The 24,660-nt window shown below is 43.1% G+C and overlaps 1 protein-coding gene across 1 annotated transcript in view; it reads left to right on the top strand.

The window, feature by feature from the left end:
- Positions 1–24,054, top strand: part of HIVEP1 (HIVEP zinc finger 1) — a 59,410-nt gene extending 35,356 nt beyond the window's left edge. The window contains exons 6-8 of the mRNA XM_068994201.1: positions 2,062–2,163; positions 20,897–21,390; positions 22,942–24,054. Coding sequence (XP_068850302.1) covers positions 2,062–2,163; positions 20,897–21,390; positions 22,942–24,054 — 1,709 coding nt within the window. The remainder of the gene's footprint in view (positions 1–2,061; positions 2,164–20,896; positions 21,391–22,941) is intronic.
- Positions 24,055–24,660: the final 606 nt, after the last annotated feature.

Genomic DNA, 24,660 nt, shown 5'->3' with positions numbered 1-24,660 from the left:
TTAAATTAATGCACCAAGTTTACAGCATTGCTAGGGGATATTTGCATTTTAATATGCATGTTCTGCATATGAAATGCAAATTGCTGTACTTCAAATTATTTACAAAGTTGGTTAATAATAAGTAATAGCTCAAGCTATGAGAAAATATGCTTATTAAAAATTTACATTCCCAAATTTGCCTCCTCACAATTCTACATCTATCTCTTAGAAAATAAATGACCTCTATGACTATCTATGTAAGGAACAAAAGCATTTTGAAAGAACTATTCGTGGACCTTGTAATTTGGTTTATAATATTGTTATCATACTAGAAAGTGTTTTGACTTGTAATTGGAAAGTTCAGCCACAATAAGAAGGGAAAACTAGTCATAACTTTTAATATGAAAATTTTGAAGCATACAGAAAAGTAGATATTTGTATAATGAGCACCAGTATACCCATCATGTGTTAATAGTTGTTAACATGTTGCCAAATTTGCTTCATGCTTTATTTTAAAATAAATGTCAGACATGGCCAAGTCATTTAAGCTGGATGTTATCTCTAGAATCACAGAGGTCAGGGTTTGCTGGATCCTAGTATCTAGTCCGGGCCCCCTCTTTCACTTGAACCTGTTAAGCCCCAAGCTCTGGGATGTTGTGCATACGAACTGGTGCAAGAAGTAGCCTAAGCAGGTGTGACCAGATCCACCGGCTTAGTGAATTTTTAGTGGAATTGAAGTTCTATAAATATTGCAGTTTCACTGGTCTTCTAGCTATCGCAAGATTTGGCTCCAAGTCTAGACCAGTGATTCAGACGTGTTTAGCTCCTCTAAAGGTTTATTCTCAAATACTAATATGCCCCTGCTCACCAAACCCAGCATTTAGATTTTGTTTCTTTTCAAAAGAGGTGATTTTCCCTTCTTGGCAATTTTGGGTGTGTGTGGCATTATCCACTCAAGCTGCTTGTTATCCTCTAGAGAATCTGAGTTCTCTCCCTGTATTAATGATCACTTTGGGCCAGCGTGCCCAGTGGTTCCCAGTGTAACCCGGTGATGCCTACAGGGGTCAATATACCAGCTGCCAGAGAAAACACCCCTTTAGGGTTATTGTTAGGAGACTTTTAGTCAGAAGGGTGAAGTGAAATTAATGCAGAAAATTGTTTCTCTTGTTCCAAACACACAGAAATACTATTTGTAATACAACAACTAACTATAGTTTTGAATCGATAGCCAGGCTTGAAATTTAGAAAGACAGATTCTCAGATAACAGAAATAAAAAAGAAACTCCAAACTAGCCTGGTGAACAGATATGGAAAAAAAATGTCCATAAGGGCATCAAGCCAGATATATGCCTGCAGACCTGGGGATTCATACTGGTCCTAGAATGAAGCCTAAGGCCTCTGAAAGAATCCTGGCTCACCTGTCCAGTGTCTTTGGATCATGTAGGGGAAAAGCTCCCTGCTGAAAAACAAATCCCTATACCTTTGCCATGCCAAAAAGATCCCCAGATTCATCTAGAATCAGTGGAATGAAGCTTTTCAAGTCTCAGGCAGAAGCACCTGGAAAACCGACATATAGCGATGTCTACAGCCCAGGGTACTTACAACTTCATGCAGAACCATCTTGCTCAAGATAAGTTTACAATAAAATATAAGAAGTGTACAAGGAAATAAAATACTATGAGGGAAAGCCAGCAAACACAGCCTGGGGAGAATTCAGAAACCACAGGTCACAGGGCAATCTGAAAGGGACTTTAAGTGTGTATAAAATGTTCTATGAAATAAATAAGGACTAGAGAATAGGAACCATAAGGAAATGGTAGACATGATCAAAGTAGAGGAGATTATTACTTAATAGTAATTAAGTAATAACCTGAATAATAAATCTCTCTTTATTATTACTTAATAACAGGGTTATTGCAACATACAGATGCCAATATTTTCTTTTGAACGAATTTCAGTCATTGGAATTGTGTAACCACAGTCTGTACTTTCACTTGAAATAGGAATGGAATTTGCCAGTATTGACAAATGCAATAGCAAAATAATACTATGTAAGCTTAGTAAACATTCTTTTCCCTTAAGGAAATCTGACAAAACACATGAAGTCCAAGACACATAGCAAGAAATGTGTGGATTTAGGCGTCTCAGTAGGTTTAATAGATGAACAAGATACAGAAGAATCAGGTAAGGCTTTATTCCATATTTTTCATAAATGCTATTTACAGTGTACTCTTTTTTTTTTTTTTGCATCCATACTCTTCTTTCCATTCCCACTGACTTTGCTCAGTTCCTATTTTCATTGCCTCTTATTTATCCTATGTGATAGACTCCTGATCAGTTTCCCATCTTTACTCTGTCTTCCTTCCTTTAACATCTATCCCTACTGACGTTAAGTTAATCTTCTGCAGCATGTGTCTGACCATACTATCCCTCCGCTCCGAGTCTTCCATTGGTTTCCATTTGCCTACCAAGAACAGTATGAGCCACTTGACCACCAAGTAATTCCTCAAAATCCTTTCTAGTCTGACGCCCACCCGCTTCTCCGCCTGTATCCCTCATCTTTCTCTCTTTTCACCTGCCCCACCGCTTGAGTCTCCTGCTTCCGTGACGCTGATCTGGTTCTCTGCCTGTACCCCTCTCCCTGAAGGCCCTGCCCTCAGTCCCCGCAGAAACGCGGCTCCCCGTCTGCACCCGGTCTAAATCTTATTTTCCTCCAAGATCCAGCTCAAATCCACCGCTGTCACGAAGCCTTCTCTGATTTTTCCCCTTGCCACAGCACTTGTGGAAAGCAATTGTTCTCTTTTCTCGACACCTGTAATATTCTAGAGTTTGCTCCGTGAAAGTAATGAATCCCTTTCTGCTATGTTTTTATTATGATTTACACGCTTCCTCGCTCACCTCCTCACTGAGATTCTCAAGCATGTCATGAGTAGAATTCATGCCTGAGTATAACTCACGGCCACCCACAGTCCTCAGCGCGGCGCCTTGCTCAGGGCAGCTGCTCTGGAAATATTTGTGGCATAAAGTATTCATTTGCTTCCCGGAATTGTTTATTGTCTTGAAAAGGTTAACTGGTTGTTTTCTTAACAATGTTAGCTCAACAACTAGAAGTATTTATCTCTAACCAATTTTGAGGAGAAATAAACCTGTTCATCTGTTCTGACTAATCAGACAGTAGAATTGTATTCTTGTAAGGCATTTTGTTTTAACCCAAGAATTTAGCAACAAAAGAGATACATTGTTTTTTTTAAGTTGTCCTATTGCTTTTTTGAAAAATACCCTAAATTAAACATTTACCTGCTTGCTATGTTTTAGTTAGTGTGTACTAGTTTGATGTAGAAAAAATTTCCAAAGAGAAAATGGTGAAAACATCTTTGAAAACATAGGTAAAAAAAGCAAATGCTTTTCATTACACCTGACAACAATTAGTGCACTAGATGAACCAGCCTGAATTTGTTTCTAAATATTCAAGAGAAGTGACTCATATCGTAAGTGCTACAGTTGATATGATTTAGTATTTTAAGCGTAAGGAAAGGATTGCCTTAAATGTTAATTACTGGCAATAAATGGATGTGTTCTTAAGGAAAAGATAATTATAACAAACTTAGGACAAAAAGGAGGTTCTTAGTGTTTTATAGACACTTTGATACTCTGATACATATTGGGAATGGCAATATCAGGATTTAAAAGTAATATGTCAAATTAACATATGTGTAACTTTTTGTCCTAGGAACAAAAGTATTAAAACTGATTTTTGAATGGCTAGGAATTGAATTCTGTGTTGGTGTCTTTGTTTAAAGACACACATTTAATAAAATTAATATACCTATAATTTACTTCTAATATAAATAGTCCGTTTGATTTATTTTCTGCTCTTTGTAATCCTGCAGTAAATTAACTACCATAAGTATTTAAGTGAAAAACATCTCTCATTATTTATTTGCTTTATTGCTGTTACACTGAGCAATTCAGAATTAAAAGGCTAGGAAAAATGAGTAAGGGTTTCAGTGAGTATATTTATCACCTACAGACTAGGAAAAGCTCAAAGTAAGGGCTAGAATATGTAACACTAATTTCTGAAAAAGGTATAAATGTTAAAAGCATTGTTATTACAATATATACTCTTAAGTGTTTTACTTTTTCAAGAAGATGAGTCTTACAAAAGTAAGTAAATATCTGTAGAAATCTACTGAATTGTCAAGGGAAGCTTGTGTTTATATCCCAGATTTCCTTAGGTGAATTAAGCGCAGTATTCATGAATTATCAGCATCATTCCGATTGGCTGACTGACGATGATCTTACATTATCTCCCATTCATTTTTGTCATTTCTCACCCCATTCCAGAAGTGCTGGAAGCAGGTTTTAGGTTACAACTCAAACTTAATGGCCCTAATTCCCAGTTCAGTTGAGATCCTCTGATAAAACTCTAGATAGCTTTACCTGTTTTTCTGTGTGTGTGTGGTTTTTTTTTTTTAATTACTGCATTTATTGGTAATACTCTCAGGTTTTTTTCATGGTTTTTATTCAGTAGTAAATAACAGCACTTCGGTGGATTTTGCCAACTGCTATTTTATACCAGAGACCTCATGTTTCTTTATAAAATGCCAACAAAACGTATTCCTCCACTTTTGCTTTATTATAGGCTTGCAGTGAAGGCAATAAATGGTCAGTATTTATTGTTTGAAACAAATGGTCTTGCTTTGCCTTTATTGTTGTCTTCTGTTCTTCTAAAAAATATTTTGAGTTTTTTTTTAATACAGTTGAGATTACAAAGTGTTTTATTATATGCACTCATGTATTCACACCAGAGTCGGTTATTATATTTTCTTCCATTTGCTTTAAGCCTTTCTCTTAAATTCAGTGTATTTGGGGTAGAGGGGGGAAGCAAGCTAAATAAAGATCACACATTAGGTGCAATGTCCCTTACTTACCCTTGCATGTCACTCTCCCCAGAGGCAAACAGTAACCACACTTAGGGATTTTCTTTCAGTTCATTGACCATACATGTGCATATCCACACATAACACGTGGGTTTTTAAGTTTGTATTCCAGATTTGCATAGACACTATCACCTTATATGTACATACCTAGAAAATTAATTTTGCTTTATAAGTTTAAATTGTTCTGTAGAACAGTTTGTATTTCTGTACATCCTTAACTATACCGAATAACTGTATGAATTTTAATTTGGGAGCAATTTGATGGATGATGGCTTGCTGCTTTATTTATGTGTTCTTGATTACTATCCTAAGGTTGGATCTTTGGAATGTAGTTTCATGCCGTTAAACTGATGACAGTGAGAGGTGGGATCTTGCTGAGCAGCTCTTCAAATGTCTGTGTTTTTAGAGAGGGAAGCCCAGAAGCCGGCAATACGATGCCGCGTGTCTGCAGGGTAGACTTGTTTTCTAGTCCAACAGCAGCCTAGAACATAGTAGGTATTCTTTTTCACTCTGCTTTGCTCATTCCTCCTCATCTTCCCAGTCTCTATACGTGGTGCCCAGGGCCATGATTTCTAAGCTCTCATCTTTTCTGTCTATGTCCCTCCTCCGGCAATCTCATCCAGTCCTCTGACTTTTTAAATACCATCTGTATGCTGATGGTTCCATATTTACTCCAGACCTGCACGTCCATCTGCCTACTCACGGTCTCCTCTTGGATGTTCTAATGGACATCTAGAACCTGATGTGCCCCAAACTCCTGGTTGATCCCTTTCCTCTTAGGACGCACGTTTCCCTGTGGTTTATTCCCCCCATCCTTTCAGCTGTTGCACTGAAATCTTGAAGTCTTGTCTGATGTCCTTTGCCTCCAATCCATCAGTAAAACTGTCGCCTCCTCCTTCAAATGCATTCAGAAAAGCACTTTGGGCCACCTGTGGCACCCAGCTCTGGTCAAAGCCACCATCCTGTCTTCTGAGTTGCTTGCAGTAGCCTCTGATGGTCTCTGGAGTTCAAGCCCTGTCTCTTCACAGGCTGCTTCTGACCCAGCAGCCAAAGTGGCTTTTTAAAACGATGTTACTCTGCTTAAAACCCTCCATCAGCCTCCTGGCTTGTTCAGAGCTGTGGTCTGTGCCCCCCGCGAGCTCTCTGCCCCCACCCCCCCGCCCACTTCCTCACCAGGGGCTGGAAGGCATGCCATCATCTCTCAGCGCTCTACTCAGATGTCACCTCATCAGGGAGGCCTTCCTGAATCGCCCGAGAAGAAAGGAAACCCCTGCCCCTCTCACCGCCAGCCTTACTCACACCCCCGACCTGCTTATTTTTCTGTATGGCACTTAATCACCACGAGGTATGTGTGTGTTATCTGTTCCTTTCAACTAGAAAATAGAACTTAAGGACAGGCATCTCCTCGTGCTTGCCGCTCTATGACTTGCTGGGACTGTTAACTAGCAAGTCATAGGCGGTAAATAGTTGTAGATTGAATGAAGGACTGGGAAATGTGACCTTTTTCTGTTAGGAAATAACTCAATATTGTTGTTTTTCAAATATCTATTCATCTTCCATTAAATTCCTTCACTGTGATGAAATGGTAGCCATAATACAACACTTAATGCCTTTACTTCTGAATAGCCTTTACATGATGTGGCCACGGTATTATAGGTGTTTGACACAGGTATTATCAAAGACGTGATGCCCATTCGTTTGTCTCTTGGTTATTTATGGGTTATCAGAGCAGAAGACTAGTGGATATTTTAAGCTACCCTGACCATTCTATTTCTTCATCCCCAGTAACGATCTGCCCAGACTGATAAGTATCTGTGGCCGTTTTTCAGGTTCCAGAGAAGAGTTTGTTCTCTTTCTGCTGGATTCCTTTTCTGGATTTAGTGCCACAGCCGCTGTCCAGTATGTGCAAAGTCACTGCCCTCAGGAGCTCCTCGCCTGAGGCTGTGATGCTGGAATGTTGAGTGAGCCCAGCCTGGCCAGGGTCCACTCCCCAAGGCTGGGATCTGGGGAGGACAGAGATACCTGGTCGGGAACAGAGGGATGACTGGGGGTATCCCAGGAGAAAGGAAAGGAAGGGAATATAGAAAAAAATGTATTTATCCATATGTCACTTTGTTCGAAAAAATATTGATGAGAGGGGGTGGGGTAAAGGATTCTGGACCCAGGGAGTTGTTAGGCAAAACCCCGGAGGTTGGGAGAGGGGTGGAGCGTGTTAAGAGTGTAAATGAGGCAGATGAGATGAGAGCACTGGGCAAGCTGTGCGGGTCGGGGTCCTGCTGTACAGGAGAGTTTCAGCATGGTCCTTTAAGAAAGTCGGAGGGATTGGGGGTGTTTTTTTTTAAATTATCTAAAATAATTTAAAGTCACTGCCGTTTTAGTCCCAAATATATATGAAAAAGCTAGCTTAAAACCCAACATTCAAAAAACGAAGATCATGGCATCTAGTCCCATCACTTCAAGGCAAATAGATGGTTAAACAATGGAAATAGTGACAGACTTTATTTTCTTGGGCTCCAAAATCACTGCAGATGGTGACTGCAGCCATGAAATTAAAAGACACTTGCTCCTTGGAAGAAAAGCTATGACCAACCTAAACAGCATATTAAAAAGCAGAGACATTGCTTTGCTGACAAAGGTCCATGTAGTCAAAGCTATGGTTTTTCCAGTAGTCATATATGGATGTGAGAGTTGAACCATAAAGAAGGCTGAGCATCAAAGAATTGATGCTTTTGAACTGTGCTGGAGAAGACTCTTGAGAGTCCCTTGGACTGCAAGGAGATCGAACCAGTCCATCCTAAAGGAGATCGACCCTGAGTATTCACTGGAAGGACTGATGCTGAAACTGAAGCTCCAGTACTTTGGCCACCTGATGCGAAGAGCTGACTCATTAGAAAAGACCCTGATGCTGGGAAAGATTGAAGGCAGGAGAAGAAGGGGACAACAGAGGATGAGATGGTTGGATGGCATCGCTGACTCAATGCATGTGAGTTTGAGCAAGCTCCAGAAGTTGGTGAAGGACAGGGAGGCCTGGTGTGCTGCATTCCATGGGGTTGTAAAGAGTCGGACATGACTGAGCAACTGAACAACTATATATCTGACTTTTGCTTCCCAGGTGGCTCAGAGGTAAAGAATCCGCCTGCCAGTGCAGGAGACATGGATTCAGTCCCTGGGTTGGGAAGATCTGGAGGAGAAAATTATCCAGTATTCATGCCTGGCAGGCTACAGTCCAGGGGATCACAAAGCGTCAGACACAGCTGAGCAACTAAGCACACGCCCATACACATCTGACTTTTAATCTGGATTATTTTCTCAAATATTCTTGAAACAAGGAAGCACAAGTAGTAGAGTCTTTAATCCATGCCCCCTTGGAATCTTCATTGCCGAGCTTTTGTTTTTCTTTCTGCCCCTGCTGTTTCGTTTTGTGATGGGAATTTAGACAGTAATGGCTGAAAGACACATGATTTCTTTAGGTGGATAGTCCCATTTGGCAACCACAGTAATAATACCATGGAGCAAAAATCTTTTTCTGGAAGGGTGTTTTTATACACAGAGTACCTGAAGGTGTCAGCATCCCTCCTTCTCCACCAGGTGGAGTTTACAGGTTTGGGTGGATAGTTAGTAAGACTTTGTCCTCATCCATCCAGTTTTATATGTATAAATGTATAATGACTCACTCAGAAGCCTTGCTGTTCATTTATTAAATGAGGGAGCTTTATTTCTCTTGGGGTTCATTTCTGCTCTGACTCAGCAGCACCACAAGGTAGATTTCCCTGCAGAATAGACCGTCTGAAAGCCGAGGACTTGATTTGTTCCTGCCTTCACATTTCTGCGTGTGTTTAAAACCTTGCCTTTATCAATTCCATAAGGATGTTGTAAGGAAGAGTGGTGTATGTTATGAAGTGTTTCATTTCAGGATCAATTTTATTTTCCAAGGAAAAATATAAGTTATCAGCCATACTAATGTAGCAGAAGTAGTGGCTGACTTAAAATAGGAGGGGGAATAGCATTTTCAGCTCTCCCAGTTTTAATCTAATTGAAATGTACATCTGCTGGTGGAAAGCTCAGGTCCAGAAGCTGCTCCGGGCAGAGTGGTCTCAAGTGCTGGCTTCCATCTGCTGCGTGCCTACAGAAACATTCAGGAAAATGCCAAGGTTTGGCTACCAGTTAGAAGTTTCTTACCTGTGTCCCTAAAGGTAGTGATTCCAGGGGCTCTTCCGACGCCTTCCATTTGGCCCTCGGAGGTGCATTTATCCAGGGACGTTACTGATCAACTGGATGAAGAGTCCATGTTTGCAATTACTGAGTAAACTCCTATCAGCGGAATCTCCTTTGTCACCTAGGTTTTCCTAAACAAGTGGAGATTTCTCAGTTATGCAGCTAGATTACAGATGCCACCAGATAGCGCAGTGATTAAAGACAAGTAGGCAGGTTCAGGAGCAACTGGTGCCCTAACACCTCATCTTGATCATTGTGAAGATTTGTGATGTTAACTCTTCTCTAGATGCTGAATAAAATTTCCCATGGACAGCAGAGATGTGCTGTCAGAAGTGGGGTCCTAGAGCACTTTAGGAAGGACTGTTAGAGTCAGCACACTTGATGAAAGTCACGTAAGCCTTAACAGCCAGTGCTAACAGGAGATGCAAGAACTTGCTCCAGGTATTTAAGCCTTGATTAATCTCAGACATCTGGGAAATGGGCATAAACTTTTTAAAGGGAAAAACCCACAAGGATGTTATTTGGGAGAACCTGATTCCGAATGCCAGAGTTTGCTGAATAGCAACCAGAAACCTAAGGATTGTGTTTTTAGGTTTATTGGAAAAATTGGGGGAGGAGCAGGGGGCACTTGGTCTTAAATTTAATTGATCTTTTCTGTAGCACACATAATCATCAAGAAATATCATCTCTGAGCTATCACTTATTCAACAAAATTAAAGGCTCTCTAAAGGCCAGTGTTGCTACAGAGTATCCCACCATAATATTTATTTGAAAAATCATAACCGTTTGGTAATGTCTTGGTCAGCTTCTGGCTTTTCTGGGAAGAGTCCAGGCTTTTTTATTCCATGTTCATATTTAATTATTCCTTTATATTTGCCTTATTTTCATCAGAGATTTACTCCAGATTTATTTCTACTTATCTACAGTATTTCTTCTCCTGCTATCATCTCCAACCTTTTCTTTTTTTTTTTTTTTTGGAATGTCCTAAACCTGTTTTCTCATCTACCAGCTCTTTACCCCAAATGTCATACACCAGCCTAATGTGTGTGTTTCCTGGCTGATGGAGCACTTACTATAGGTCACTGTGGAGGTGTTGTGATGAAGGACCAAATACTCCTGAGCTGTTGATTCTTTACTCCCCTTAGCAACGTGGGCTGTATGGCTGCCCATCTTATCCTTCAGCAGATAAAATTCTTGTTCGCACTTTTCAAATGGAGTGAATTTAGAGATGTTGGGAAGCATTTATTCTGAATTAAACAGAGGGGACTGTAATCTTATCTAAGGCAGCCATTAAACATTGGACATCTGCCGTCTCACGTTTCCATTTAGTTTAAACCTAGCACCTCAAGCTGTAATTATAGTAGGTGCTTATGAAAAGTCTTACCCTCCAGCCAGCTGCACGCCTGCCTGTAATCTTGCAAAATTATATAGTCTCCGGAATTTTGTCCCAGTGTTCTTTGGATCTCAGTAAATACTTCTTTTGTATTCACCTTTTGTGTCAAAAAATCACACCACTGGCTATTTGCTTTTTATGCCCTGATCCAAAGAATGTTTTCGTCAACAGACCGCTGGGCTTCAACGCTACAACTGTTAATGTGTGTGCCCTTCACTGCCAGGCTGGGAGAACCATTCAGAGTGGCAAAGTGCAACTGGAAACACTGTTGATGATGAAGTTCTTAGGATGGTGTATGTAAGAAGAAGTGGTTAGATCCCAGGACTTAAAACCTGTATCACATTTACCCTTAAAATTAGTGAAGAACTAAATGAAATTCTTTTCAAAACGAAATTACCTGTAGGATATGTTTTTGTCACTGGGATGTTTGCAGAAGATATTTTTACTCCTTTTAAGAAAAACCTCCACACACAATGTGAAACCATGATAGGTCTTGGAGTCTGTAGTTAAAATAAAGAAGTGTTCATGTCACTAGTGAGCAACACAGATAAGACTGCCTTTTGGTTTACTTCCTCAAGTTAGCAAACGTTGAACTGTGGCCCATTATATAGTTAAGGTGAAAACATAGTTTAACAAAACCCCATTATTGCTGTAGTCGCATGCTTTAGAAGACTTTCCCCCATGTTGCCCTTGTTTGGATTTCAGAGAAATTATGAGGGAAAAAGGGAGAGAGAGAAATTGCAGCAACAGAACGTTGATGGAGGAGGCCCCACTGACCTCCCAGGGGAGCCAGTCTGAGGGAGGCCCCTGACTCAGCCAGCAGGGGTCGCTATTGTGCAGCAGTGAAAGGGCAAGCCTGCAGCGCATCTAACTGAATGAAATGGGATTTGGAAATAATCCATCTTCAGGGGAGTGGTTTGATGAGTTAATTTTGAAAAGCACTATGGCTGCACTGCTTACCTTCTTTATCCCTCATAAATTTAAATTTACAGAAAATAGAATTCACATTACAAATATGTAGACTCGTACTGAGTACTGGAAATTTTCCTTTATAATGAGTTGAGAGTGTGTCCAGGAGGAGGGAAATTAAATAGAACTTTTAGAAGCCATTTATCTATGAATTTATTAAGTAAGTATGGGTTCCTTACTTCTGTTCTTGGGTCCCTGGGAGTTGCAGAGGGGTGGCCTACAGCTTTCACCCCACTGGAGTTCCAAATAGGAAAAGGAGTACGTCAGGGCTGTATATTGTCACCCTGCTTATTTAACTTCTATGCAGAGTACATCATGAGAAATGCTGGGCTGGAAGAAGCACAAGCTGGAATCAAGATTGCCGGGAAAAGTATCAATCACCTCAGATATGCAGATGACACCACCCTTATGGCAGAAAGTGAAGAGGAACTAAAAAGCCTCTTGATGAAAGTGAAAGAGGAGAGTGAAAAAGTTGGCTTAAAGCTCAACATTCAGAAAACGAAGATCATGGCATCTGGTCCCATCACTTCATGGGAAATAGATGGGGAAACAGTGTCAGACTTTATTTTGGGGGGCTCCAAAATCACTGCAGATGGTGATTGCAGCCATGAAATTAAAAGATGCTTACTCCTTGGAAGGAAAGTTATGACCAACCTAGATAGCATATTGAAAAGCAGAGACATTACTTTGCCAACAAAGGTCCGTCTAGTCAAGGCTATGGTTTTTCCAGTGGTCATGTATGGATGTGAGAGTTGGACTGTGAAGAAGGCTGAGCGCCGAAGAATTGATGCTTTTGAACTGTGGTGTTGGAGAAGACTCTTGAGAGTCCCTTGGACTGCAAGGAGATCCAACCAGTCCATTCTAAAGGAGATCAGCCCTGGGTGTTCTTTGGAAGGAATGATGCTAAAGCTGAAACTCCAGTACTTTGGCCACCTCATGAGAAGAATTGACTCATTGGAAGAGACTGATGCTGGGAGGGATTGGGGGCAGGAAGAGAAGGGGATGACAGAGGATGAGATGGCTGGATGGACATGAGTCTGAGTGAACTCCGGGAGTTGGTGATGGACAGGGAGGCCTGGCGTGCTGCGATTCATGGGGTCCCAAAGAGTCGGACACAACTGAGCTACTGCACTGAACTTAACTGAGCATTCCCTGGTATGCTGGTAAAGAGTCTGCCTGTAATACAGGAGACCCGGGTTCGAACCCTGTGCTCAAAAAGATTCCCTGGAGAAGGGAATGGCTACCCACTCCAGTTTTCTTGCCTGCAGAATACCATGGACAGAGGAGCCTGGCAGGCCACAGCCCATGGAGTCGCAAAGAGTCAGACATGCCTGAGGAACTCACACTGCTACTACATTGTACATACCAAGGAAGGAAGAGTTGTCAGAGTATATCTGATTGGAATAATGATGTGGCTCTTAAAAAAAAAAAAAAAAGAAAAGAAAAACCCTGTTTCTAAGTTCTGGCTTCTGGCTTCCTGCTGTATTTAAGTCGCTTAACTTGCTTGTGTAAGATGAATTTGGTGTCTGGTCTGCCACAAGTGGCTGTCAGGTTTAAACATGACAGTCCATTAAGATATTGGCAAGCTGCTTCTGTAAAAGACCTGATAATAAATATTTTAGGCTTTATGGGCCACACAGTCTCTGTCATGACGATGAAACTCAGTGAGTGTGGCGCAAAAGTTGCCATAGACAGTATGTCAACAATGGGGCCTGGGCTGTGTTCCCATAAAACTTTATGTAAAAGAACAGGGGGAGCCACGTGGGGTTTGGCAGCCCCCGATATATACTAGGAAGTCAGTGTCGTGTGCCATCGTCGTTACTGAGCTCAGCAACAGCCTGTAGCAAAATGCATAGTGTCACAAAGTCAGAAATGGTAGTTCCTGGGGTAGTTAGCATATCTGTGTCCTTGACCTTGCTGACTTGTGGTCGTGGGCAGGTCACTCTCCCAGTCTTCTATCGGCACAGGTTCTGAGTAGATAGAAATAGTCTTCTCTGGAGGTTAAGGGGACGACACAGTAGTATGAAAGGGCTTTTTTTTTTTAAGCACAAATGCAGAGGGCAGAGGTCTGGGCTTTGTTTTGGTGCTCTGGGTATTTAGAAGGATGCCTTTGTCTCAGGCTTCTTTAAGGTATTCGTTGTATCTTCTTTCTGCCACTCTGGAATATCTACCCTGTTTAACAAGTATGGAATGACCGGAAACTCATTTTTAAGTTTCCAAATTTTGACAGTGGTCTTCCCCCTTCAGAAGCTTCACGACCCAGTGCACACAGGGATATAAACACTGTTCAGTCCTTATCTTGGGACAGAAAACTGCAGGAAGGAACCTCAGCTCTTCTGAAGTTCTCTGTGGGCTGCAGGCACGTGGCTGTGTGCAGGGAGAAGGCCAGGTCTAGAGACACCGGAGTTTTCCCACCCCTGATACTGCGAACCTTGATCCTGAAGTGTGTCATCCGGGCAAAGACAGATTAAAATGGAGCCAAGTAGTTTTACCTCCTTCCCCATTCAAAAGCATGTGGTTTTCTTTATATATCCTTTCATGTAAATTGCATACACTGAAATTTAATATCTATGTGTACAATTAAAAATTTTAAAGATTTGTAGTATAACTGATTCTTAAACTTCCATACTCACTGTAAAATACAGTGTATTTGTTGTGATATTTCAAAGGCTGTCAGTTTGCTTTCTCCTTCGGGCTTGTATTTTACACATTCTACTCTTCGTAATAAAATAATTACTTGAAGCTTTAAATGTCTGTGTAAACATTCAACTCCCTCATGCATATTTAGAAGCTAGGTTATTGACTATAATTCATCGATGACCTTCTTTCAGATCATTCTTTGGTTGGGTTTTTATAATATGACATTGGAACATGGAGTGTTTAGCACAGACTCAGGAGCCAGACCAGCCTGGGTTTGAATCTTGGTTCTGACACTTCTGAGCTGTGGGCTCCACCCTGTAAAATAATTTAGTGCTTTTTAAATTTTTAAAAAATCATTGTCTGAGAAAAAAAATCAGGTCCTTAATTAGTTTTTGTTTTATCTGCAATCACATAGCAGTGCTCTGTGTATAGAGCCTACCCGGGTTCTCCCGCAGTCTCGCTGGCTAGAACCAGGGTAGAGAGAACTGCAAGATGGGTGCAAGATTTAAGAGTGTGTGTATGTTTGGGTGGGGGAGGGACAGGGGCGTTAGGGTGTATTTTGGAGAAATTTCCTGAGCTTTTAAATTAAACGAGAGCCATGTTGGAATTTATCTCAATTAATAGTTTCCTATGAAACAATAGAAGGAGAGGAAAAAAAAATGCATGTCAGAAAGAGAAATCTGAATGAGCATAATAAGGACAACAGGGAGATGAGGGGTGTGTACGCTTTTCTGAATGAGACAGAATCTTGGTGTCAGTAGAGTAAAATGAAGATCCCGGAGCATTGGCAAATAGATTGATATCATTTTGTTTGTTTGTTTAAGATTATTTTGGTCTCATAGAAAAGTTGAAAAGCTAGTGGAGTGTATACTCTATCCGGCCTCCCCTATTCGAGCATCTTACATGACCATACAACACTCGTCGATACTAAGAACCCAACCCCAGCTCAGGACTGCCAGCTGGAGAGCAGGACTTGCTGGTTTTCCCTCTGATGGCCTTTCCGGTCCCAGGCTGTCCTTCAGGAGCCCACATCACATCCGGCTGTCATAGCCCCCCCCAGTCTTCCCTGTCTCTCATGACCTCAACATTGATAAAGAGTCCATGTCAGTTATTTCTAGAATTTTCTCAACTTGAGGTTTTCTCATACATGCTCCTGGCTGGACTGAGGTTATACATTCTTGGGGAGGTGCCATAGGGAGACTGTGACTTTCTTGGGGCATCACATCAGGTACCTTATGTCACTACGTTTCATGGGTCACGTGAGCCTCCATTCCTTGGCCAAGGTGATGTCTGCCAGGACTCGCTACTGTAAACTGATACCTTCAAACTATGTAGATATTCTGTTTATGTATTGATGGACCTTGCCTGTGGTATTACTGTGGTGTTCTAATTTATTAATCAGAGTTTTTCTGCACCAAAAAGTTACCATTTCTCCATTTGTTCATCCATCCATGCATTTATTCATGACTTCCATATGGACTTAAGGCTATGGACTTAATTCTTTGGGTTGCAGGCCCAGTACTGTTATTTACCGTGTAGCTCAAGTTCTCAGTGGCCATTGAGAGCTCTTTGAGGTCTTCCCTATGCCTTTTCAATATGCTGCTGCTCTTTTATTACTATTATTTTTCTTTAAGCTATTCTTTACTTTTTGACACCTCAAGATGTTCCAGGCCTGGAACTGACCATTTCTCCAGGGACCCCTGGTTCCTTTTATTGGAGAATGGTATTTAGGAACCAAGATCTAGCCACTAGGTGATGCATTTCTGGCTGCTAACCTGTCACTGCTTCTAACCCCTCTTGTTGGATAGAGCTGGGAAATAACCGTATGTATACTAAATCATAGGTACACACATCTGTATTTATTTCTGTGTACACACATAAACACACACACACACAAATGAGAACAGGAGTCCATACTGCTAATTCTAGTTCCAGTCCAGCCCCGCAGAGTTTATTCTGTCTAGCCTGTTCCATTTCCTTTTTTCCTGTCTCCTACAGTGAGAAACCTGGTTCTCATCTACAGGATGTCCACCCATTTGTCCCACTCTAGTATACCAATAAACTAGTTCCAGAAATGCTGGCCCGCCTGTGAAAACGGATTTATAAGCACAGCACAGTGTCTCTGGGCAGCTCTTTCTGTCTTTTGCCATATTATCTCCCTCGTAGCTCAGCTGGTAACGAATCCGCCTGCAATGCAGGAGATCTCACTTCGATTCCTGAGTCGGGAAGATCCACCGGAGGAGGGATAGGCGGCCCACTCCAGGATTCTTGGGCTTCCCTTGTGGCTCAGCTGGTAAAGAACCTGCCTGCAACGTGGGAGACCTGGGTTCAATCCCACGGTTGGAAAGATCCCCTGGAGAAGGGAATGGCAACACACTCCGGTATTCTGGCCTGAAGCATTCCTTGGACAGAGGAGCCTGGCAGGCTACAGTCCATGGGGTCTCAAAGAGTTGGACACAACTGAGTGACTTTCACTTTTTCATATTATCTGGTCAGAACCCCTTCTGCCAAGGTTCCCTAGGTCATGGTTGTGGGATTTATTTATGCTCAAGTCATCAGTCTGACCTTGCATCTCATCTTGAATTTTTCCCATGTCCTGGTTAATTATGCTTTTATTTACATACCATAAAATTCACTTTATGCTGTACCGTTCTGTGGTTTTTGACAAATGTATAGAATTGTATATGTTGTTGTTCAAGTACTAAGCGTGTCCAACTCTTTGCAACCCATGGACTGCAGCACACCAGGCTTCCCTGTCCATCACCAACTCCCAGAGCTTGCTCAAACTCATTTCCGTCGAGTCAGTGATGCCATCCAACCATCTCATCCTCTCTGGCCCCCTTTTCCTCCCACATTCAATCTCCCAGCATCAGGGTCTTTTCCAAGTGAGTCAGCTCTTCGCATCAGGTGGCCAAAGTATTGGAGCTTCAGCTTCAGCATCAGTCCTTTCAATGATGTTCTGGATTGATTTCCTTTAGGATTGTATATCCACCCCACAATTCCATGTAGAATAGTCCTATCACCCTGACAGTCTCCTGTGCCACTTATATACAGATAACTGCTCCTCCCCGACCCCCATAAGAGCCCCTAGCAGCTACTGATCTCTTTCCCTCCCTGTATTTCTCTGTTTTCCTGAGTCTCATATGAAAGGAGTCAGAATAAGTAGCTTTTGGGGTCTGGCTTCTTTCACTTAGCAAAATACATGTGAGATTTATCCATGTTTTTGTGGGAGTCAATTCCTTTATATTGCTGAGTAGTATTCTGTTGTCTTAATGTGTCATAGCTTCTTATCCACTGACTACTTGAATGATAATCTGAGTTTCTTCCAGTATTTGGCAGTCATAAATACAGTTGCTATAAAACATTCATATACAGGTTTTTATGTGAATGAAGTTTCCATTTCTGCAGGGTTTGATACTAGAAGTAGAATTGCTGGGTCGTTAGCTTGGTGTATATTTAGCTTTGGCAGAAACTATCAAACTGTTTTTCAAAGTGTCTAGACCATTTATTCTAACAGGTGTGTAGTGGCATTTCATTGTGGGTTTAATTTGCATTTCCCTAGAGATTGATGACATTGAGCATGCTTCTGTGTGTTGCTTGCTTTCCAGTTGTCTTTGGTGAAGGGTCTTCAAAGGTTTTGCCCATTTTTTTAAGTGGGTTGTTTGCTTTCTTATTGTTGAATTGGGTAGTTTTCAATATATTCTGAATATAATCCGTTTGTCAGAAGTGTGATTTTCAGACGTTTTCTTCCAGTCTGTGGCTTATCTTACTCTCTTTTACAGTGTCTATCTCAGAGCAAAGTTTTCTTAATATTGATGAAGCCTAGTTTATCCATTTTTATAAACTAATTATGCTTTTAGTGTCATTTGTGAGTTTTTGTTTTTTAAGAAAGTTTTCATCTTTGAAAATTCCTTTCAATGGGCATAGAATTCTGTTTTGTTTTCCTATGATTATTACTGTGTCTTTCATCAGTAGCATTTCATTTTTTTGTTTTCTCACAGTTTCTTCTCACAGCTGAAATTCCCGCTTGGTATTCTATGTTGCTCACCATTCTCATCAGAGCTTTTAACATACTATATTGATCAATTATTTTAAATTCTCTGAAAGCTCTAACATCTGCACCATATCTGACTGGTTCTGATTGCTTTTCCTCTTCTGAGTATTTTTTTCTTGCCTTTTTGTATGGCTTGTAATTTTTATTGAGAGCTAGACATCTTGCATAAGACAATCAAGACGAATGTAAATAGCGTTTATGCCTGGCAAGTCCCTTCAAGTGAGATTCGAAGCCTTGCTATTTCTGGTCAGGAGCTGGACTCGGTTGGAGAGCTCTGTTGCTGTTAAGATTACTACCATCAGAGCACAAAAGGCTTCAGATTCCTAAAGAGGCATTTCTTGTTTGGGGTGCGGTTGGATTGTAAGAGAAATGCTTGTTCGATTCCCGTTTTAGGTCTTCCCTTGGCGCTGTGCATCAGAGAGGGTGCTGGACACGTTCTGTTCTTCTCCTGGTGCCCTTCCTGCAGTATTTTGCTGTTAGCTCTCACTTGAGGCGCCTTAGCCTGGCATTAGGGGGTGAGGAGGAGGATGGGGTGGCACTGTTCTGGCCCTGCCCCAGCCTCCTGCGGGCACCCTTTCCTCGGGTCCCCGGGCTCTGGCCCTCTCGTTCTCCTGCCCCAGCTCAGCCGTTGTGGTGGACTCAGCTGGCAACCCTGTCCCTCCTTAGGGAGTAGAGTTGTGTTTTTCCTCTTCCTCACTCCATTTCCTCACCGCAGTGAATTCCCTCCAGCGTCCCAGGGCAGCGATGCTTCAGCGCCCCTCTTCACAGGACGGGGTGTTTGTTCCCTGTGGAGAGAAGGGAGGGGGTGCGGGGGGTTCCCTGCCCCTCCTCAATGCTGCTTCTCTCCCCTGGACCCCAACCACCGTGGATGCTTAGTCCACTTTTCTGTGGGGCTGAACGGTGATCATCATCTACAGCCTGAAGGAAGAGGCAGCCTCAGAGGGTCCACCCAGCGCCCCCCGCCCGCGCTCGGCCCTGACCAGGCTGTCCACCGTTTAGCCAGCCTCTGACCACGTCCTGCTGCATCTGCCCCGGATGACTCAAGCTCGTCTCCCTTCTCTTATACAGACGCTCCCTGGAGCTTGAGCTGTTTGATGGGACTTCAGCCTTACAATGGATTTGGGAAGAGTTATAAATTTAAAGTTAGGCCTGTTCTTAAAAAAAAAAGAAAACAGTAGTAGGTTTTGAGCAAGTCTCACCGTAGTCGGTCTTGGCGGCAGGACTGGCCTCTGATCCCTCGCCTCAGTTTCTTCTCTTTTCTTCTCTACTTTCTTTTATGAAAGAATTTTTTTCTCTTATTAAAATCTCTAAAAATATATCTGATTTGGCATTCATGTGGCAAATTCAAAACATATGAGGCGTGATGGTCTAAGTTTAGAATTTCAAACATCAGACAGGGTATCATAGAGGGATCTGAGGAAGGGGGCAGAGTACCTACCCAGACCGTGCCCACCCCACGTCCAGTGCAGGCACCTGGTGGAATTCAATAGATGGTGCTATTTTATCTGTTATTTTATAACAAAATGGTAGAACCCATAAAACAGAAGGCATGAAATCACATATTAGGAGCCTACATGTATGTTTTGTGTTTGAATGTTTTAAGCACAAAAGTAACATGTGCTTGAGCTTTTTTTTTTAAAGTTCTAATCTGTTCTGTCTCCTAGAAATAATCACCCATAAATTGTTGGTGTTGATACTTCAAGATTCTTTTCTAAGAACTTATCTTTGTAATGTAGAAAAGAGTAATAAGGTAAATTAATACACAGACCATTTGGGAAACCCAGGAAAGATACCTGTTAGTTATTTCTCTGTTAACATTTTTTCTCTTCAAAAAGTACATGTAAATGCAGACTGCATTGCAGCAAAGCTGAATGTCGTATAGCTCAGCGACAGTGAATGGGGTGGAGATTTTACATTGCTCTTCCATTTAACTGTTTAAACTCTATTAGCTTTCTAAGGGAAAGTGCCTCTGATTTTGCAAGTTTTGAATAGACAAGGTTTTAAATCCAGTCTTGCATGTGCTTATAAGAATTTTAAAACTATTCCCTGGGCTATCTTGACTATTCCTTGTTAAACATAGTCTCATGTGACATTAATGACTTTTAATTAATATTCCATTTCCTGTGAGAAATGGGTTAAGTCATCATGGAAAAAAAAATTACAGACTATTACTACTCGGAGAACAGCAGAAACATGCCTAAAATGCTATGCAAATATCATGGAAAATTATTGTTTGCAAATACGAAATGCCACCAGTATTTTGGTTTCATTTTAGTTTGTTCAACCAAAGGGCGGTACAAGCAAGTAGAGAAGCGCTCAGAGAATGCGTTGCAGTGAACTCTCGGTTCACGTTCTCTGTAGAGTTCAGGCTTGTTTTGAAGGTATAAAATTTGAGGCTTCTGTTTCTGGTCTGCACTATGTATCATCCTCTGCCCGTCTGCTCTGGCGAGGTTCGTCCACCGTCCGCGTCCTCCAGGAAGCCCTCCTGGCCACTCCCCTCCTCTGCCGGCGCATCCCTCTGATCCCCGCTGACCTGACTGTCTTCCTCCCCTGTCATCCTCCCCGACTAAACTGGGGGCTCTGTGTAGGCAGCGTCCTGGCCTTGAATATTCCTCGCAGCATTGCCAAACTTATAAAAAAAGAAGATCCCATCCATTAAACTTGCACAAGCATCTATAACATCCCCTCTCGGTTGTTTTTTCTCAGACGAGAAACAGAGATTCATTTTCGAGAGGTCTGGATACGACCCGGAGGAATCCGATGGCGCCGAGGACGACGACATCGAGAACGAGGAGGAGGACGAAGACAGCCAGGCCGAGTCGGTGCTGTCGGCCGCGCCCTCGGCCGCTGCCAGCCCGCAGCACCTGCCGGCCAGGGGCGGCCCTGGAGACCCCACGGGTGCGGACGAGGACGCCGGTGCCCCTGAGGGCTCTCCCGGGGGCCCCGCGGACGCGATGGATGTGCTGCCGAGGGCTCTGCCCACCAAGATGACGGTGCTGAGCGCGCTGCAGTCGGACCGTGGGGGGAGCCCGGGGTCCCCCAGCAGCGCCGGGCCGCGGCCCGCGGGCAATGCAGAGGCGGCCGCCCACCCACCCGAGGGAGCGCCCAGGTCCCCGTGTCACCAGATGTCTGTGGACTACCCCGACCCGGAGGAGATGCTGAGCGGCTCTGCGGCCGGAAAGGCTGTGGCTTTAACGCAGGTAATGGATCCGTAGCCGTTTTCCTTTTGACTTCAGGAGTTATTGTATGAAATTGCTCATTTGTAGCTACATCAGGTTTTTTTTTTTAACCTTATTTTCTTTTGTTTGATTTAAGGCTAAAGGACATTTATGCCCTTTGGATTCGTGTTATGTATCTTAGTCAAAGTTCATCTATTGTATTATAAATCTGTAAAAGAACCAAGTAATCTTTGCAGTATGCTCATTTACTACTATTTGGTTTTTTATAAATATCTTGGAATAAAAAATATTTGTGTGCCAGTGGAGAATATGAGTCTCGGGACCTCCATTTTCCATGGCTTCCTCTGAGAAGATCTTCCACTGGCATTGATATGATGGATTTGCACTTATTATCCAAACAGTTTGTATGCTACCCTTATTGACAAGACAGCTACCAGTTTGACACCCCCACCCCTCCCAACCAAAAGAAAAAAAAAATATTAAAAAGTTCACTTTGCTTGAATCATCAACTTGCTGTCACCACTTAGGACAGCTTCCTGCCCAAGAACTAGCTCCGAACCAGACTCAGGACTCAGGAAAGTCACCCTCCATGTGAGCAGTGAATGACTTCCTGCTTTGACACCCCTGGCGGGCTCCTGAGAAACCTGTTTTCTCTCATGGACAGTTCTCTTACCTCTGGGATGAACTGAGGATCACCATAGGATTTATTTCTAAATGTGGCAGATTTTAGTTTGCTGGGTAACACTAGAGAAAACTCGGAAGACTAAGCTTGAATTCACTAGAGCCTATCCTACGTTAATATTATTTAATTAAATTACATTCACATTTAAGTAGCATTAATACTTAAATTAGTATATACGTTAATGGAGTTCTGTAATGAGGACAAGTGAATATTTAGATGATAATCCTGGGTGGGAAAATTGGCAGGATTTACTCCTCTACTAACGTTTCGTTCCTTTCCTATTAGTCACCTGTGCTCTAAGCTTCTGTCCCTAAATCTCTCGCACACCTACCGGTGTCTGGAGATCCAGTTTTCAGTAGACATTTCATCCACTTAAAATAAATGAACAAATGAAATCTGCAGACCTCTTCGTTAATGGAAGCTCTTTATTTCATAAATGAGTAGTCCTCCAGTTAATTTTTCCCCCTTGAGTCGATACTCATGGCCAACTAAGACCTCAGAATTTCTCAGTAATCCCTAATCTCTAAACTAGGGTGGAGCTAGAGGTGCCAGCAATAATAATAGCAGTGGAAGAAGAAGATAATTATGGCCGCCTCTCAGGGTTAATTTTGGTATAAATGAGATGATATCCAGGAAATCTGTTTGAAAATTAAGTACTATACAGAATCTGTGGTGGTTACTTATTCTAGAAAATAAAGAGCTTAAATGGTGTAATAGGAATTTTGCTTTTAAAATCAACATACCAACATTTAGCAAGCTTATTTTTATGAAATCCTTGTTACACACTTTTACCTCAGGACAAAAGAGACTTTTTACAAGAGCTAAAACTTTTTCACGGTGACTAATAAGGAAGCTGAGCCATCAAGAGGTGATTCCATCTTGTCTTTCAGGGCCCTCCATGCCTGAGCCTTCCTCCTCCCCCGGCATCTGAGCGCCTCCCTCAGCCAGGAGGCGCTCCTCCGTCCACCTCGCCTCGGCCCGGCCCTCAAGAGCAGAAGCCGCAAGCCTCCCTGCCTCCACCCGCAGGCCTGCCTTCTCCACAGACGCACCTGTTCAGCCACCTGCCTCTGCATTCCCAGCAGCAGTCAAGGACACCCTATAACATGGTTCCGGTCGGGGGCATCCAGGTGGTCCCCACTGGCCTCACCTACTCCACCTTCGTCCCCATCCAGGCCGGGCCAGTGCAGCTCACCATCCCGGCTGTCAACGTCATCCACAGACCACTGGGCACCCCGGGGGACTTGAGCGCGGACGTGCCAGGCGCTGCCAGCCCCGCGGGCGTGACCGAACTGAGCAGCGTGGTGCCCTGTATCCCCATCGGCCAGATCCGCGTCCCGACACTGCAGCCCCTGCCGGCCCTGAGCATGGAGACCGTCAACATCGTGGGCCTGGCCAGCGCCAGCCTCGGCCCGCCCGTGCGCCCGCCGGGGCTGGCCCTCAATGCCGTGGGGCTGCAGGTGGTGGCCGCCAACCCCGCCTCCCAGAGCAGCCCCGCGCCCCCCGCGCCCATCCCGGGCCTCCAGATTCTAAACATCGCCCTGCCCACGCTCATCCCCTCCGTGAGCCAGGTCCCTGTGGACGCGCAGGGTGCCCCCGAGATGCCTGCTCCCCAAAACAGGGCTCCCCGGGAGGCGCCACCCACGCAGCCTTCTGCAGGGGCGCATCCCGGCGGCGGGACCCCATCCCCACAGGGCTCACCCAGAGTCCAGCGGGAAAGCGCACAGAAGGGTCTAGATCCGCCTGCCCCGGCCAGAGACCAGGCAAGGCGGGACAGCTCCAGTCCTAAGGACACGGGGAAGGGGGCCTCGGCGAGTCACCCGAAGCCCCAGCACGACACCCCAGGCGCGCCCTGCAAACCAGCCTCGGCGCCCCCGCCCCCGCCGGGCCGGCCGAGGCTCCTCCTGGACCCGGAGGGACCCCGGCCCCCGCCCCGGAGGCCCGTCACTCAGTTCAGCGACGTGAGTAGCGACGAGGATGAGGACAGGCTTGTGATCGCCACCTAGGGGGCTGTTTATTCAGGGGGGGTGGTTTGGTTTGGGGTTTTTTTTTTCTTGTTTTTTGTTGTTTTTGGTTTTTTTATATAAACACTTACAGGTTTCTTTGAAAACCCTCCTTTCCTTAAAGCACATTTTTCTGACATAAACTCATGACTAATCTTTGTGCAATCATGAACTTTTGACCAATAATTATTTTGTGTCAGCTCCAGCCATTTTTGTACATGTTGTATAGACAATTGTGCCTTTTAGGAGTTTTATGTTTAGAAACTGTACAGATTGTTGAATATCTATATACATAAAGTATATATTATATATGTACATGAAAGCCAGGTAGTTATTTGTGTTTAGCAAGAAAAACCTGTCAGATCCAATGATTAAATTATATGTTGCACTGTTAAATATTAAATTTTTATGGCTGTGGGGCAGAGTTTCTGTGTATAAATTAGTATGTAAACTCCATATTTATTGTATTCATATTAGTCTTTGAAAATGGGTCTGTCCTCCTTGCGTAAGACAGTAAAATTACACTTCAGACAGATTTTCTGTGTTATGAAATGTTTCAGTAAAGTTGTTTACTGACTTTACCATTGCTTTAGTGGTGGTTTCTTTATG

The sequence above is a fragment of the Capricornis sumatraensis genome, chromosome 22 (assembly GCF_032405125.1).
Source record: "Capricornis sumatraensis isolate serow.1 chromosome 22, serow.2, whole genome shotgun sequence".
In the NCBI taxonomy this organism is placed as follows: Eukaryota; Metazoa; Chordata; class Mammalia; order Artiodactyla; family Bovidae; genus Capricornis; species Capricornis sumatraensis.
This window is presented reverse-complemented; position numbering and strand designations above follow the sequence as displayed.